Source organism: Ctenopharyngodon idella, chromosome 16 (assembly GCF_019924925.1).
Source record: "Ctenopharyngodon idella isolate HZGC_01 chromosome 16, HZGC01, whole genome shotgun sequence".
In the NCBI taxonomy this organism is placed as follows: Eukaryota; Metazoa; Chordata; class Actinopteri; order Cypriniformes; family Xenocyprididae; genus Ctenopharyngodon; species Ctenopharyngodon idella.
This window is the reverse complement of record NC_067235.1, coordinates 750,737-769,081: the sequence shown is the minus strand read 5'-3', so window position 1 is coordinate 769,081 and position 18,345 is coordinate 750,737. Positions and strand designations below refer to the sequence as shown.

Here is an 18,345-nt window from a genome sequence, read left to right as displayed (position 1 = left end):
TCTTAAAGAGTAAAGAGCCGACCCTGCTCCAACACACATACCTGGAGTTCTCACATAATCCTGAGGGACTTGATGATCTGGATCAGGGTTTGAAGTTGAAGCTAAACTCTGCAGGACTGTGGCCCTCCGGTCTTTACTAACCAGCTGATGGGTTGAATCAGATGTGTTTGTTTAGGGAGATATCTAAAATGTGCGGTGCTGGGCTTCTCCAGGACCAGGATTGGGAACCACTGATTTAAAGGATCTGCTGCTAATGTCAGAAACCACAGGACACGTTCAGGGGTCTCGTGGAGTCCAGGCCTCGAAACATCAGAGCTGATTTGGCCTACAGCATAGACAGGTGGTTGTAATGCTGTAGCTGATCAATAAATACACCTGGATGGACACCTGGTTGTAAGACTAGGCTGGACGTAAAATACGCCTCAAGTCCTGCGTTGAATTAATACCTGATGTAACGCACATCTGAGACTAAATCTTACGCCTAGTCAAAGGTAGGTGTAGAGTGACTCTTTCGACAAGATTAGTTTCATGTCTGTGAGTTAATGTAATGTGAACTGTAATGCTTATGGTTAATACGCGCACACATCCATCCATCATAAACGTACTCCACACGGCTCCGGGGGTTAATAAAGACCTTCTGAAGCGATGCGTTTGTGTAAAAAAATATCCATATTTAACACACTATAAAGTAAAATATCTAGCTTCCGCCAGACCTCCTTCCATATTCAACTTACGAAGAAAGTGTAATGCCTCTCGGAGATCAGAAAGCTTACGCTACGTCCTATGCCTTCCCTACTCAACTTACGGAAAAAGCTTAAATTACGTGACACCAGTTCCGTTTTTTCCGTAAATTGAATACAGAAGGTGGTCTGGCGGAAGCTAGATATTTTACTTCATAACTTGTTAAATATGGATTTTTTTTCTTTAACACAAACGCATCGCTTCTCTTCAGAACGTCTTTATTAACCCCCGGAGCCGTGTGGAGTACGTTTATGATGGATGGATGTGGATGGAGACACTTCCTTCAGTTCATACTCGTTTGGTAACGCATACTGCCGTTATAAAGCTCAGATGCGTCAGGAAATTTATTAATATTTCTATGATTGTGTTCATCAGAAAGAAGAAAGTCATATACACCTAGGATGGCTTGAGGGTGAGTAAATCAGGGGTTAATTTCAATTTGAAAGTGAACTAATCCTTTAACAAGCAAGTCAAACTCGGAAACGTCACATGGAAGTATACTCAGAAGTTCACCTCAAATACCTCCTTTACCAAAGAAAATACCAAGGTTATAAGTACTCATGTTTCACAGTTTTATTTTATGGTCTTTACTGATCATGCTGTCTGGAGTTTCTGGAGATGTCCAGTCCTGAATCCATTTACTGCACCAGAAAATGTATTTCAGGAATCAAACATACATAAAGGAGTAGGAAAACAGAAGGTGTATGTTTAACAACGTTTTCATTAGTAATCTAAACATCTACACACATTTAACTGAAAAAAAAAATCTTGTTATTAGCCTTTTGTAAAAGGATATATTGCATTTATACATATAAAATAAAAGAGTTGCTGTTGTATATAGAAGGTTGTTCGCAATCAAAAAAACAAAAAGACAAAGCAACCAAAACAATCCATCCCAAAAAGTGTTGCGATGGGAAGTGACCCTGAGTTACTGTCTTAGAAGGAAGAAGAGTCAAATCCAGTGATGTGAAGAGATCCACTCTCAATCGCTCATCATTCAGGACTAACTTCCGAGTAAACGATGGTCTCCTGTCCGGACGGATCCTCCACCGTGCCCTCGACGTGCAGGGTCGAGTCGTCCAGCTGCGTGACTATGTAGTGAGTGCCCTCGTCGTTGACAATCACTTGAGTGAGACCCTCCTTCATCATCAGCTGACTGGCTGCAAACTGCAGCACCTCCTGCATCTCCTCAGACGTGTGCTCATTGGCCGAGCCCATGACCACGCCCACCTCCGCCCTCTCCTCGTACTCCTGTGTCTGAGTCGGAGACGTCTGACCTTCACACTTCTCTCCCGGCAGCTGATCGGACACTGTGGTGACGGTGATCTCTCCCTCTCTAGCGCCGCCCTGCTGGCCCAGCTCCGTCACAGCGCAGAGCAGAGCGTCCAGAGCGGAGGACGACTCGGACACAGTGTGCACAGCCTCCTCCTGTGCTCGCTCTTCTCCTGTGGCCTCTCCGGACGACTCCACCAGCACGTATCGAGTGGTCTGCCCTGCTGTAGACCCGTCCCGGCTGGACGTGATGAGCTGCCCGTCCTCAGTGATGTGCAGCACTTCGCCCAGCTGACTGGACATGGCGAGGGTCTGTAGGGTGGCGGCGGCCGACTCCTCCAGGGCCTGATCGATGGCCACCTCCCCGCCGCTGTAACCCTGGATGATGATGACCTGCTGAAGTGCCTCGGAGCCCAGCTCACTCTCATCAGGGGCGAACGCCGCCTCAGCCTGGACGAAGGTCGCGCCCTGTCCCTTCAGACGACACTCGAATGACTTGGACACAATTCCTGACACAAACACAGGAGAGACAGACACACACATTAATGCTGTGTTTACTCGTGGCAGGTTTGGTTCGATTAAAATGAACTCTGGTGCAATTCATTTGAATAAGTGTGAACACTGCCAAACAAGTGGACCTTTTCATGGGGTATCATGTTTCATGGTGACTTTTTATAAACTCTTCGCAAGTTCTCAACTGGTAAAACCACCATCATATCTACGCGCATACGACAAGCGCGTTCATCTGATCACACAGCAAAGTATACTTCATAAAAGCCGTTTTTTTGTTTGCATCTTAAGGTTCGATGTTAAAAATGACAGTATGCGATACAGAAGGTGACAACTCTCAGCGAACCAGGACTGAATGTGTCATTTTCTTTTTTTCTAAGGCCCTGTTTCCACCTGGTATTAAGATGCGTTCTGGTTAATCGGATCACAAGTAGACGAGGCAGACACATTCCCATTTACACCTGGTGTTTTAATCTGTCTCTTTTGTCCTGATTTCTTCGAGGGGAGGGTCTATAGGCGGGTAAATGTATTTTTTCAGATCTTTCGATCTAATGGACAAAATAAGCTCACGCAGTTTACATATGAACCCAAAAGGAGATGACGGGAAAACACACGGAGAACATCAGTTTCATTTCTGCTCTGACAGCCACAAGACCAGCCGAACGCTGTGAGTGTGTGTTAGAAATCAGGAATGACAGAGAACATTGTGCTTGGTACGTTTTTCATTTTCAGTCGACAAAGTTTAAATCCCGTCTGGCTAAATCCTGTCTCGCTTCCCATAATGTTTTCGCATTCAGTAGGTGAAGAGTAGACGGTCTTTTGTTGGCTGTTCGAACACATTCGACCACATGAGCATTTCCACTATGAAAGCAATCCGGTTGAATGCGTTTCAACTACCTCTGGAAGTGGTTGAAAGTGGACAAGCTCAAAACGTTTTACACCCCATTTACCTGTATTTAGTGTCGTCCACTTGTGATCCGATCGACCAAAACACATCTTAATACCAGGTGGAAACAGGGCCCAAATGTGTATTCTGCAGCTCAATATGACCGCTTTATGACAGACTGATCCGTCAAAGTGGCCCTATATTGCTTTTTGGGATATTCCCTTTCATGCAGTGTGTAATAGAGCTGTTTGTGAATATAAAAGGTCTGGAAAGTTTCACAGATCATAGTGCACATAAATGGAGTTTTTGTCTCCCAAAAGAAAGAAGCGATTCTGAAAGAGTCATCAGTAATTCCTGAAAGAGTCATCAGTAATTCCAGTCTCACTTCCTGCTGAACCTATGGATGTTTGTTACTAATTTGCATAATGCCAGCCTATGGTCTTCACTGGCTGAATTCCATGTTATTGATGACAAAAATTTATATATTTTCTTTCTCTTTATAATTTTATATCAATATGGTACAAGATTATCCTAATGTGATAAATAAATTAGGTCAAAAGTAATCTAAAAGTAATCAAAGGCCCTGTTTCCACCTGGTATTAAGATGTGTTTTGGTCGATCGCATCACAAGTGGACGACACTAAATACAGGTGTAAACGGGGTGTAAAAAGTTTTGAGCTTGTCCACTTTCAACCACTTCCAGAGGTAGTCAAAAACACGTTCGACTGGATTGTTTTCATAGTGTAAACACTCATGTGGTTGAATGTGTTCAAACAGCCACTAAAGACCGTCTACTCTCCACCTACTGACCTAACGTGTAAACATTATGGGAAGAGCACGAGCCAGACGGGATTTAAACTTTGTCAGCTGAAGACCCAAGTTTGGTTTGAAGATGAAAAACGCACCAAGCACAATGTTCTCCGTCATTCCTGATTTCTAACACACACTCACAGCGTTCGGCTGGTCTTGTGGCTGTCAGAGCAGAAACAAAAGCTGATGATCTCCGTATGTTTCTCCGTCGTCTCCTTCCGGGCTCACATGTAAATTCCACAAGCAGGACAGAAGAGACGGATTAAAACACCAGATGTAAACGGGAACGTGTCTGCCTCATCTACTGTACTTGTGATCCGATTGACCAAAACTCATCTTAATATCAGGTGGAAACAGGGCCTTAAAGTAGTTAGATTACATAAAATGTGTAATGTAATAGATTATGTTACTAAGTACAATTTTTGTCATATACAGAAGTGGACAAAAGTGGATATTTGTTTTTAATAAGTTAAGTTCAAAATATGAGGAAAATATTTTATATTTTTTAAATATTCTAAATATGAGGGAAGAACAAAACATTAAACTTGGTTAAAGTATTTATCTGAAAAAATGATTTGGTAAAATGTCAAGGTACAGCTATAGGTTTTATTCTACTGTGCAAAAAAAAAAAATGCAAATAAAAACAAAAAGCTGACAGGAAAAAGCATTGACTACAACATAATCAGTTATTAATATCTTGTTGGTTCTCACTTGTTTTTGCATGTGTTCATAATATCTTTGTATGATGGTATGGACAAAAATGATGTCACACAATTTGTATCATTGAGTTTTCACAAATAAAACAATCGATTCCAAGCACAAATACGCAATATGACTACATAATCTATAACGCATTTATAATCATATTTGAATAAAGGGTGAAGATGTCCATTTTCCAAGGCTGAACGTCACTTTTGACCTGTATATCTGAAATCAGTGACAGGTTATGCTAAAATGGCCACTGTTAAACTTTGACTGGCTCTTTAAAAGAAAGATGAAGGAGACAAGAAGAGAAGAAGACAGACACAGTACCTGCATGCAAGTAAGCCAGGTCTGGGTTCTCAATGTCAGGGTGAGTCTCTTTCAGGTGGTTCCTGAAGTCCATGGGGGCGTTGGTGGCGTAGCTGCACTTGGGACAGTTGTACATCTTCACCCCCTCATGCTTGCCTGTGTGCAGGATGTGTTTACGGATGTTCTCTGCGCAGTTCGATCTGACAATACAAACAACAAGTGTTCAACAAGACAAGAGGAGAAGAGAGGGGAAGCAAACAGGAACTGGAGGGAAACACAATTCTTGTTGAAATTCACTAAATGCTGAAGAGACGTCAAATTTATTTAATTAATTATATTAGTTCTTATTATGTTTCAACATTGATAATAATCAGATGCAAATCAGCATAAGAGAATGATGTCTGAGGGATCATGTGACTGTGCGTGTCGTACCTGTAGTCGCACCAGGGGCAGCGGTAGGGCTTCTCGCCCGTGTGCACACGCTTGTGTCGCGTCAGGTGGGACTGTGTGGTTGATGCGAAGTTGCACAGCTGACACTTGAAGGGTCGCTCGCCTGCAGCAAACACAGCACAGGTCCAAAACATCAGCTGATTCTGTCTACTGTTGTATCGGTCCACAACACCTACAAACCTTTGAAGCTTTTTAAACTATTTTTAAGTTTTAAACAAGGCTTTGTCAAGCCAACATTTAAGTTAAAAATGACATTGCTTCTTTGCATTTCGATTCATTTTAATTCTACCTCTGTATGCAAATTTGAAATGCAATTCTGCATGCTGTTATGTTCAATTCAAATTCAGAAACACATCTTGAATCTCAGTTTAACTCTAATCTGGGTTTAATGTGTACCTGTGTGCTGGCGACGGTGTTTGGTCAGAGCGTGACGAGTTCCTCCGGCAAACCCGCAGAGATCACAGAGGAAGGACTTCTCTCCTGACACAAACACACAGAGATCAGCAGTGGAGGACAGACAAGCTCCTTCTGAAGCCAGACGTGTGTGTGTGTGTGTGTATTACTGTGTGTGTGTTTTGATGTGTTTGTACCTGTGTGTGTCCTGTGATGGTCCTTCATGGCAGAGAGAGTCAGGAAGGAGTAATGACACGAGGGCCATCCGCACTTGAAGGGTTTGTCTCCCGTGTGCAGCTTCATGTGGTTGTTCAGAGCCCATTTCTCACTGAAGGTGCGCTCACACAGATCACACTCAAACTTTCTAGAAAAGAGAACATATAACCAATGAACCGCTACAGTTCTTACTTGGACATTTAAAGAGCACCTATTCTGCTGTTTTCATCTGTCTTTAGTGTGTAATGTTGCTGTTTGAGCATAAAAAAAGTCCCTCCAGCGGGAGTTCTTCTCTATATCAGTGTCAGTGTTTCTGAACTCCCTGAAACGCCTCCATTGTAGTCTTGAGTTTTCTTCACAATATTCCTCATTTAAATAATTCATACGCAGAATAAAGGGGCGGGGCCTGGTTGAGTTAGTTAGTAGTGTGTTGAAACTGACGGTTATGGTAAGGGGCGGGACATTTCCCAAACATCAATCACAACACACTGATCCAGCCGACCAATCAGAGCACATTGTGCTTTTCAGAAGGAGGGGCTTCATAAAGACAGGAACTAAACAGAGCGTTACTGACAGACTGGGAAGAGAGGAGCTGCAACAATGGAGAATATGAGGAAAATAATGAACATTCAAGCAGGAAAACCTGTTCTAGTAAAGCACAAAAACAACATCAGGAGTTGTGAAAGGGCGTAATAGCTCCTCTTTAAAGCTGAGGTATCATGTCGATATGGATAGGAACTATACTGTCATTCCGGCGTAATAATCAAGGAACTTTGCTGCCGTACCATGGGTGCAGCAGGCGCAATGATATTACGCAGCGTCTCTCACAAATGTCTCCATGGTTGCAAGGCACGCTCCCTGTGCAAACAGGGGTCACAGGTGCTGCGTAATATCATTGCGCCTGCTGCAGCCATGGTACGACAGCAAAGTTCCTTGATTATTACGCCGGAATGAGAGTATAGTTCCTAGTCATATCGGCCTAGAAAATCGCAACTTTTCATTTCCCGTTGGTCTTAGTACACGATGTAACTACAGAAGAGTCAAGTTTTAAATAGGAAAAATATTGAAACTCTTTGTTTTTGTTTTTTTTTAACGAGATGCTAACGGTCTAATCAGATTCAATGAACTATGCTAAGCTATGCTAAAAGTGGTACCGCCAGACCCGGAGATCGGCTAAATGGATTCGAAAACGGTAAAACTCAACTGTTTAACTCTAGGGGATTTGGAAAATGAGCCTATTTTCAAAAAAAGTGGAGTGTTCCTTTAATAGTGTAATACTTAGTTTATAATCAGAATATAGACACTTAAATAGTCGGGCTTAGCATTAATTTAGTTATTCAAACGTAAGGCGCATAAAAAAAGACACATCCCTCAGTGTTCCTCCTCAGCAAAATTCAATTCGACCATCAGTTTTCACACTTTGTGTGAAAAAAAGCCTCAACACACTGTAAATTACAGATTTATTGTGATTCTTTGAAGAAAATGTGAGTTTTCACAAGTGTGCCAAAATCCTTGATCTTGCGCTGCACTGACTGACAGCTTCAGCGAGAGCGGTGCTCGCTTCTGTGTAATTCGTGCACAAGAAAAGTTATTGTTTTTCATGAGATTTTGTGAGTACTTCATACTTCACCTTGATAAAATGTATTTTTAAATCTTGATTTTATATTTAATATTTATTCAAAAGCGAAACATGAAAAAAATATTACAGGTAATGGCTAATATGAGCCAATAAATGATCCTCTGCTGCCATCTACTGGTTATAGTGGTAATTAATGTCTTTATTTATTTTTAAATGATAGTGTTTTGTGTCAAATGTTGTATTTCCTACATCTTTAAACATCGGTTTTACAAATGGGGACAATCTCAGAGTCTGATTACAGACACAGCGTTTCTTATTCAAACGTTCCCATTAGCTTTGTCTTTACTGCAATCAATAAAACTGGTTTATTGGCAAATCAGGTAAGTGTGATAACTGCATTAAAATATAAATTCAACATTAAAAAGTAAACCATTCATAGTTTTGTGTCGATGTACAGCGAGTACAGAATGACAGCTAACAGTTCACCGGAAATGCCCAAGCTAGCTTATTGAAAACCAGGAAGTAACCATTCATATGGTCAGTTAGTCATTATAGGCCACACACAAAAACATATCAGTACTGGCCAGTGATGTGCTACAGAAGTGTGTGTGTGGTTCAGAACCTCTCTTTGGGCTGACCCAGTCCATGCTTTCCCAGCAGATGAGTGTTGAGATGCTTCTTCATCACAAATGCCCATCTGTAACACACAGGTTTTAGAAACATTTAAATACGGAAATCAAACCGGAGATATATACTCTTGATTGAAGGATTCAGAGGACAAATTTTTATGAACCAAAAGGCAAATGGTGAAAATGGAAATTATATTGGATTTAACTTTGTTTTTTTATGCTTTGTTTTTTAAGTTTTGTAAGCTATCAGCAAACCCATTAAAACCCTCTCATCAGAAAGACGTACAATAAAGTGCTCCAAACACCCTAAAATAGTCTGAGTTTAAAACTAATAAATTCAATTCAAACTTTGAAATCAAACTTCACTGAGCTTTGAAGGCTACTATGCAATGATTTACCCCATATCTAGTGTCCAAGATGTCTGTATCTTCTTAACAATATAAATATGATTCAGCATATACAGTAATTGCCTCCATTTCATAACCAAAATGGAGCATAATGCATAATGTCTCTTTTGGCTTGTTTACTTGGCGTGTTTGTAGGACACTAAGGCAAAACTGCTTCAAATATGTATTGTAAAAACGCAAATACATTAAGCAATCATTTAGCTGAGATAATTGTAAATTACAATATTTCTGAAATGGATTTCAGGCCGTGTCTCGTGAACTCACCCACAGATGTGACACTTGTACTCTCTCATGCCTAGATGTCTCTTCACATGGTTGCGTGCGTCGCCCAGCTGAGCGGTGGCAAAGTTACAGATCTTGCACATGAACGGTTTAGATCCTGTAGAGGAAAATACAAGACACTGAATTTTCTTCACCATATTGACAAATCTGTCAAAATAGATTTAAAGGGTTAGCTCACCCAAAAAGGAAATTTCTGTCATTAATTACCCTCATGTCGTTCCACACCCGTAAGACCTTAATTTGTGTTCTGAAGATGAACAAAGGTCTTACGGGTGTGGAACGACATGACATGATATCTGTAATAAATTACATAAATTTAATTTTTCTGTGAACTAACCCTTTAAACAAAGTAACATTAAACCAATATTCTGTCACAGAATGCTGTTTTACACTGATGTTTTTAAACGTCATGTTCTCTCTGAACCCTAATGTATAGGTTAGCACCAAGTGTGCCACGCACGCAGTGAAGCCAAAGCATTTCGGTGGCCATAAACCCCACCCTCTCCATGTAATCGAATGGGACGCAAGTCAAACTAAAAAAATCCAATGACACCTTAAATACATTTTTCCCAAAGATGGTTTCTGTCATTTTAGGTATTTATTATTACGCTGATGTACATATGTTTTAGTTATATATTTGATGCTCTAAAAATGTCTGTGATATCATGATCGACAGCTGTGCTAGCGAATGAGTCTGCGGGAGTGGGAGTGTCGGCGGGGCCTTGATTCCACGGCTCCACCTCACGAGACTCAGGCTCCAAGGCGCAAGATCTCAATGGCCATTTTTGGGATATTTTGGAAGGAAGTGGAGACACATTGTCCATCTTTTTTTACAGTCTATAGTAGTGTTGACAAAAGTACCAACTTCATTTTAAAAATGTAACGATTCCAACATTTACACCTCTGATTGGTCATTGTGTTCACGTGCTCAACAGATATGTCTGTGATTGACTACAATGATCAACGCTTCAAAAACATATTGTAAATAGACATCTTTGATGCTCTTCACCAAGCGCTTACACATATACACACGGGAGCATTTGAAAGTAGGCGTCTATCAGTGGATCCCTAATATTTCTGCTGATAGACACCTGCTTTCAAACGCTCCCATGTGTATCTGTTTATCAGCACTCAAAATGCTCTGGGAAAATGCTGGTATCATCACATTTCATCACACGTGGTACCGAAGTAGGTACTTTTGACAACACTAGCCTATAGTTAGCACTAGACCACAGGGCCGATGGGAGCAACCTCAGATCAGTTCAGTATGCAGACTTTATCAATTCTGCTTGGCTGCAGGTGAGTATGGCCAAACCAAGTTATTACCAAGAAAGTAACAAAATGCTAGTAAATATTTTGATGGTTAAAAATAGACTAAACAGAACATCCTGTATGTAACGGTAAAGACAGAGGGAGACATACCTGTGTGTGTGCGAACGTGAGCCAGGAAAGCCATGGAGTTGCTGCTCTTGCACACTTTACCGCAGTACTTGCAAACACTGCCCTGGTTCTCCTGCCGTTCTCGGTTGATCTGCTCTGTATCCTCTATTACATATTTGTTCACTTCTCTCAGCAGTTCCTCGTGTTTCTCTTTGATATGCACAAACAGTTCCTGCTCGGTTTGGCAGGGCTCACTGCATCGGACACATTTAAAGCTGGCGCCTCCTTCCGGAAGATCTTCAACGCTTCCGTGCTCGTTGCGCATGTGTGCTGCACTGCTCAAGTGCTGCTGTAGGTTACTCTCGGTGTAGAAGGACTTTCCACAAAGCAAGCAATGGAAATGCTTCTCTTTGGATGGATGCTTCATGGAGATATGAACATTCAGGCCACTTATGCCATCAGCCAAAAATCCACAGTCCTCACAGCGGATCCGTGGAACTGCTTTGGCAGTCTTTGTCTCAGATCCAACTGGGGTTTTAGGCTTTCTGGTGCCCTGCTGATGTGATGCGCCTGTAGTTTGTTCTCCGTCATGTGGTCTCTGCTTGTGCTCTTCTAATGTTTTTAAGGGAAAGATGCAACCATCAAACTGTATTCCTCTAAGGTGTTTCTCACTAGAGGCACTGTCATCTAAGTCAGCAATTTCTTCCTCCTCAAACACATTTTCCCCATCCATATCTTCCAGCATTGCATCTTTCTCCATCGTCACTGACTGGACCACGTCAGACTCGTTTGATTCCACTAGATTAGTTGAGGATTCTTCGCTGTCTTTGGAAGTATTCGCTCCATCTTCATTTGCACAACTCTCCTCATCTGTCTTTGTTGAATGCTCTGCATCTTCAGTCGTGGTGCTCGCAGATGTCAGAACAGAGCTGTCATGGACATCCTCTGATCCTGTGACTGTCTCTGGGTCTTCAGAGCTGGGCTTGTTAACACTGTTAAAGCTTCGGTTCGGTCTCTTTAGGTAACCCTCACGTTTCTGCTTGTGTTTTTCTGTTGCCATGTGCCTAAACATCTCTCTACGGGTCACGGTGTAGTAGCTACATGCTAGACAAACAAACTCAAAGTCTTTGGTGTGCTTGCGTCGCACATGGAGAGCAAGAGACGGAGTTGAGTGAGCGACAAAGTCACACTGAGAGCAGATGTTACCCAATTCATTCTTACTTTTCTTGCACGGCACACTGGAGGGATCTGAGTCCGCTTCAATAGTCATCTCAATCTCTGCTACTTTGTCACCTAGTTCTGCCTCAGTGTTCTTTGCTTGACTCGGCTGCTCAGTGTCTAGCAGAACTACCCCACTCTCTTCACTTCCGGCCGCTTGCATTTTGTTGATGTGCTTTTTAGTTTCACAGTGGCGGTCCATGTCGCCTTTGGTCACACAGTAGTAGTTGCACAGCTTACAAACGAAGCTGTACATCCGGCTATGCCTGCGCCGTATGTGAACGCTGAGGTTGGTGGCATTGGAAGCAACGAGCCCACAGTGACTACAAACGGTCTCGTTAGATGTCTTCGGTCTGCCTCGCTTCCGTTTGTGAGGAGAACCTTTCCTCGTGGCCTCAGCCGGCTCTTCTGCATCCTGAACCTCCACGGCTTCATTAGAGCACCGCTCATGAGGGTCTCCGTCCTCCCTTTGATCTGAGAGAATCACAAGGATTTTTTCAACACAGTCTTTAAACAGAGAGCTGATGTTCTTCTCTTTGGCCACCTGTTGGTGGGCTTCTTCTGACAGGTGGACCTCCATGGCTTCTGTGGTGCTGGTATAGTAATGGCAGACCCTACAGTGGAAACGGTGCTCCGATGGATGACGTGTTTTAATGTGCTGCGCTAACATTACAGAGTTGTTGGCTGTGAAGTCGCACCTACTGCACTGATGCCGTGACCTGCCTTCAGTTGGATGCATCACCTTCGCTGTAGATGATTCTTGAGGTGTCTTCTCTGTCTTTAATGAATCCTGATTGTCTAACATCTCCGGGTTGTGTTTATTGCTCACGCAGTGCTTCTCATGATCACACTTTGTAACAGAAGAAGAGCTACAAAGATCGCAGGAGTCATTCTTTTTTTTATTATGCTGCCGTTTAATATGCTTTTCTGGACTGTGTGCATCTAGGAATTCATGTACACAAGCATTAGGTTTTGAATTCTCACCATGTCCATCCGTTCCACCATTTTTATTGCTTTTCACTTTACTTTCCGAATCAAAACTGCAGCCTGCTTGTGTATCACTGCCATCTTTAACAGCCTCATTGGTGTCTTCACCATCCTTTCCTGATCTACATGAAGTGGGCTCAACTATTTCCAGCAGCATCTGAGTGGGACTGGTTCTTCCATCCTCAGAGGAACCAACATCCTTCTCTGATAGTACAGCCTCATCTGCAAAGGGCTGATGTGTACGTTTGCTCTCTGTTTGAACCATACAGGCATCTGATTGTTTGTTTTCCTCTGACAGAGATGCAGAAGCATCTCTTTCTTGTAACCGTGGTGTGTTTTGCAAAGAACTCAACCCTGGTGCAACTACTGTGTCGTTTTGTGAGCCTCCTTTATGAGAGTGTTTCCTTGTTGAGTGAATTTTCAGTGCAGTTTGAGTTTTTGCAACAAAATTGCAAAGTGAACAAACCAAAGCATCGATTGTTTGTGGAAAGCCACATTCTTTAGACTGGTCCTCCACTGTAGACGTCCCAGCATGCTTACTTTCTTCTACAACATATATACCTCCAGACTCATCAGATGCTTTAGCACTTTCAGGTGCAGATGAAACATCTCCTGTGCCAGTATCATTGGACTTTTCCTTAGATAGGTCCTTGTCCTTCAAAATCTCCTTTCCAGATCTTAATTTCCGTTTTGGATTGTCCATGTTGCTGTTGGTTCACATGCAATAATCACTAGAAGGATCCATGGACCTTTCTGTGAAAAAAGTGCTGAGAAAAAAATGAATATGTAAGTAAACAAATCGATGATAATGATAATAATCCCTGTTAATTATTACACTGTGTTAATATTGTTTTTGTACAAGTTAAAATATAGGGGTACAGGTGCACCGATATCAGTTCATAAAGGCCGACACAAGTAGTCTTAATCTTATGCCAGGTTCAGACTACATGATATCAGCCTGATTTTGGCACGATCCATTGGACATAGAGTGTCGTGGTGAATCATAAACGACAATGGGCATCGGGACACAAGAATCAGGGGTGGATCTAGAAAATTATTTATGGGGTGGCATGAGGACTGTGAGAGGTGGCAACACCAAAGCAAGCAAGCATTCAATCATCTATATACTATAATTAAAAACAACATACAGCCACAAGCAGCAATCATTGGAGTCCAAGCACCAATGGCCCATGTGAATGATTAGTGATCCAACTGAAATGTATCTTATGATTCAAGTTGGAAAAGTCCATCTTGAATCTTCACTGAAAGTTAAAGTTTGATGAAACAGGCAACAGAAACACACATATGTCAAAAGGGGCAACTGAATTTAAAAGGAAATCACTCCCTCTTACTGGTTAAAAGAGAAGTAAAAATGAACTAAATCAATGCATTCATTTCCACTGAAAAGGATGGAAACTGATAGAAAAACGTGTAGTCTGACATGTTTCTTGTCCATGACACAAGAATTTAGGAGTCAAAATCACATAATCTGACACTATCCTAACAGACAAAAATATTGTGTAGTCTGAACCTGGCATTAGGCACCTAGGGCCAGATTCACAAAAATATTCTTAAAGGGGTGATGAATTGAAAAATCAACTTTTCCTTGAGCTTTTGAAATATAAGAGGTCATCATACTATAAGAATATCCTGTAAGTTTCAGAACAGAAAACTTCCTTGTTAGTCCAATAAAAGCTTTTATTGACACCAGACCCAGAGAACGACTGATCCTGGAATGTGCCTATAGATAGGTGAAACTCCGCCTCCACAGAAGAAATCAACAACTACTTCATCATTGCAACATTAGCTCCACCCACTGGCGTGTTAGTGAGATGAGGAGGAGAGAAGAGCGATACAGGACTAAAATAACATTACCTTTCAAAGGATCCTAATGCTAGGAATATGGTTATTTATTTTCAACAATGTGAATGTCTCAGTTGAGCTTTATTTATTTGTATTCGGTACATTTCACTGTGGATTCTTTGGTAAATCAATCGCATTTCAAACAGACTTTTACGATATGAACTCGACAGTAATGCAACAATATGTCAGTAACTGTGTTAATATAATGCCTGATCTGATATTAATGATTCATGTACAGTCAGATGATCTTTGTCTATGTCAGTAAATCAAACCAGTGACTAAACGCTCAACTTCACCTTGTTTCTCTTAGTAGGATGAAAATAATCTGTTATTTAAACTGTGATTAAATCATATATAGAAAGCGATCAAAGAACGCTCCCTTTACTATCGCTGGAGCTGTCAATCAAACAGAGTGAGTTTATCAGTGACTGAGTTCTGGACTCGCGCCGAAACTCCTGTTTTAATTCAATGAATCTCTTAGTTACATCTCGTTTGCACTGTAAGTTATGATGAAAGCATTTGTTATTGTGCAGAAATTGAGTTGACGAGACGAGATCACTGCTTTCATCAGCTCAACAACATGTCTGTGATTGGCTACAATGTTCATCACTGCAACCTTTAATGCCACCATCTAAATATAATGCCATAGATCTAAATGTAATGCTATAATCAACACTTTTTACGATTAGTAAACCTTGAGAGCTGTAATAGTAAAAACGTGCAAAAAGTTTTTGAGAGAGTTAAACATGTAATACTAAAGCCATTTCAAATGGAAATATGTCAGCCAATCACAGCAGTGGGCGTTTACACTGCAGTCTCACAGCAGACACGCCCCTTAAAACAGAGTGTTCAAATCAGAGGATAAAATCAGTGTAGCAAAAATGCCTTTTATTTCTAAATTATGGCAATTTTTGATGTAAAAAGCATACTAACATTATAAGTGCACCCCAGAAAGCATTTGAAACAATAAAACAATGCAGTTCATGACCCCTTTAAAGAAGTTAAGAAATTTCTTAAGACAAATTCCAAGAGTTAAATAGTGTATCTACGCACTGCTAGAGTGAACAATCTCGTGCTCACTGTTGCCGAAAATAATACAATTAAAAACGAGGCCTCTCTCTCTATCTAAACATTATCGATCATTAGTGTCACTTCAGTGTGTACGCATGCACATCCCTAGAAATAGTAATATTTATAATATGTAGCTAGTGTTATGTTGTAATGCTTAATTACAGTTTTTTCAAATTGCTTACACACTAAAAGTGGTACTTGAGGCCCACTCAGTGAGACCATTCACTCAAACACCTAATCTTCAGACCAAGTCAGCAAACTACAAGCACATTACGTGCTTTAAACTCAGTTTGCTTTTGTAAAACAAACTTCTTGCAAAACTCTAAACAGTTCTCTACATTACACACATCACTCAAAACTAACAGCTCTTGTGTTTCATTTGGGAAACACTGTCATTTAAATGACACACTCATTTACTGATGACTTATACCCAGTGATCATGTGTGAAAACACTTGAATGAAGTGTTTGCTTTTGAAAGATATGTGTGATGTTTTGCATGTTGTGTGCGTTTTGTCGTTTTGTGTGTAGAGTTTAAAAAAAAAGAAGTAATTTGCAACCATTATTTTGAAAACAAAAGCAATGAATGCATTAAACATCTCACCATTGTGTACTTAATACAAGTTGGACACTGATCAGTGAACGTACTTAGAGCACTCAAATATGAGGTTCATTCTCGCGTTTGACCTTCCGCAACCACCAATAGGGTTTGTTCTCGCGCGTCAAGCAAATATGGTTGAGCTTCTGTTTACTTTCCCTGATTAATGTGTTTATATGTAAGTAAATACCTCAATTAAATCTGTTCATCATATAAAGGTCACTGCCTAATCATGCTTCTACTAACTTCTACTGATAAACACTGTGCATTTGACTGTTTCCTGGACTTTTTCTGTCGTTCCCGGAACCAGAAGTGCCACATAATTTAAAATGCAGTAGGCTTGTTCGAAAAATAGTTGGATAGTTCTTAAGCAAAAATCAAGGAACTCTTTGGAGTACTTCTAGTGATAATATTAGTAGAAAAATATCTGATGTTTAGAAGTGTGTATGCGTGTGGGTTCAGTGGAGCACATTATCCTGCTGGCAGTGTGTGAAGGGCTGTTTCTGAAGGCACAAACTCGACCTCTTTGACCTCCATGAATAATGTTGACCTCTATGTGAATAATGTTTAAATCAGAAGATACTTTTGGTATTTCATCAAAATAATATGATACAATAAAATAATAAATAATTACATAACACATAGGAGGATGTGAAATGAGCACCTGTATTACTCAATTGAACTGTACATCTTCTATTTAAATTAAATGACTGTAAAACACAATCATCACTGAACTAAAGTAGTGCTTTAAATATTCATCATCCGAATTCAGTGTAAACACAGTTAAATTCATGACATTCTGACAGATCAATAACTGAACACGGGGACTGAAGTTTAGAGTGCAAGACTTTAAAGTGTAAACTGAACTTTTTAATATAGTATGTGTTCAGTACGGTATTTTAATCCAGTTTGAATGTCACTTTAATCTAGCTTCTCTTATAATAAACTATAAACATTTTAATAACCATTCCAAATCATGAAGTATTGATAATACGACAGAAACTTGTTGTAAAACTGCATCTATTATCACTCACTACACTGTACACCTCAAAATGGTTTCATTATTTTCGTTGAAATTTAAAACGACTAGCGCGTGTCGTCATTATGAAGAGCTTCATATGTGCGTGTTTTGTTTGGCTGACACAGTTTGTTTCGGGAAGACGACTGAAAAACGTTAATTAGTAATATTAAACTTTAATTCTTCCTTTTGGCTATGTTTATCTTTTCTCTCTGACATGAAACAGTTTAACTCTACTTCCTATTAGCATGATTGTTGCTGGCGTGAGTTTTGTCCAATCAAAAGGCCAGTTTCTTGCTTTCGTCCAATTGAAACACGGGAAAGGCGGGTTTTCGCTAGAGTGCTGAAAACGACGGCGGCACAGAGGCCCCAAAAGCGCATCATATGCGACTTACAAATCCTTCACATTACGCGCTACTAAGCGACAGTAACAGAGTTAACATCCATGTATCACGCTTCTAAATATTTGATCTGTGTTCACGTCGTCAATAAAAGTTATGTTTTAATGTCATTACCTGAAATGTTGCTCGTATTCCCTCACTTCGCGCGTTCTGCTCTTGGTCACAAACGGCGCACCGTAGTCTGCTAGCTGTTACGTCACAAGAGGGTCGAGCGCAGCCAGAGATCTTCTTAAAGGAGGAGATGGGAAACTCAAAGCGGTTCATTTGGATCACGTGCTCTAATCGTTGCGCTCGAGACGTATCATTGCCTGGCGGTAGACCGAAGAGACACGAAGCTTTTGAATCTATTGCGTCTCAAAATGATTCAAAACACAACAGGCTGGCGGCACCTGCTGGTCAAAATGGTGTATAAATGCAACGAAAACTCAGCCCAAACACACTTTTAGTTAAATACCTGTAAAATGTGTAGTGCTTGTTTTGTGTGTTATTAGGCTGGGCATGGCAAACTAGACCAATTATAAGTTAAATATCATTCTCATTTTTGTGTTATATGCAGTATTAGAATTCATTAAATTAATTAACCTACGTTGCAAAAACTGACCCGAGATCAGGTAAAGCTGATTAG

General features: G+C 40.8%; 1 protein-coding gene across 2 annotated transcripts; it reads right to left on the bottom strand.

Moving 5' to 3' along the window:
* Positions 1-1,299: 1,299 nt before the first annotated feature.
* Positions 1,300-17,985, bottom strand: znf407 (zinc finger protein 407). 2 transcript variants are annotated; one of them, XM_051865657.1, is made up of 9 exons: positions 17,835-17,985; positions 10,609-13,538; positions 9,169-9,283; positions 8,491-8,565; positions 6,271-6,437; positions 6,077-6,160; positions 5,663-5,783; positions 5,252-5,430; positions 1,300-2,522 (listed from the first exon to the last, which is right to left on the bottom strand). In XM_051865657.1, the coding sequence occupies exons 2-9, from the start codon at positions 13,472-13,474 to the stop codon at positions 1,735-1,737; spliced, it is 4,395 nt and encodes a 1,464-aa protein (XP_051721617.1). In that variant the 5' UTR covers positions 13,475-13,538; positions 17,835-17,985; the 3' UTR covers positions 1,300-1,734. The 2 variants fall into 2 exon arrangements, with proteins under 2 accessions (XP_051721617.1, XP_051721618.1); XM_051865658.1 differs by lacking the exons at positions 8,491-8,565; positions 9,169-9,283; positions 10,609-13,538; positions 17,835-17,985 and having other exon boundaries at positions 6,271-7,138.
* Between the last annotated feature and the right edge of the window lie 360 nt (positions 17,986-18,345).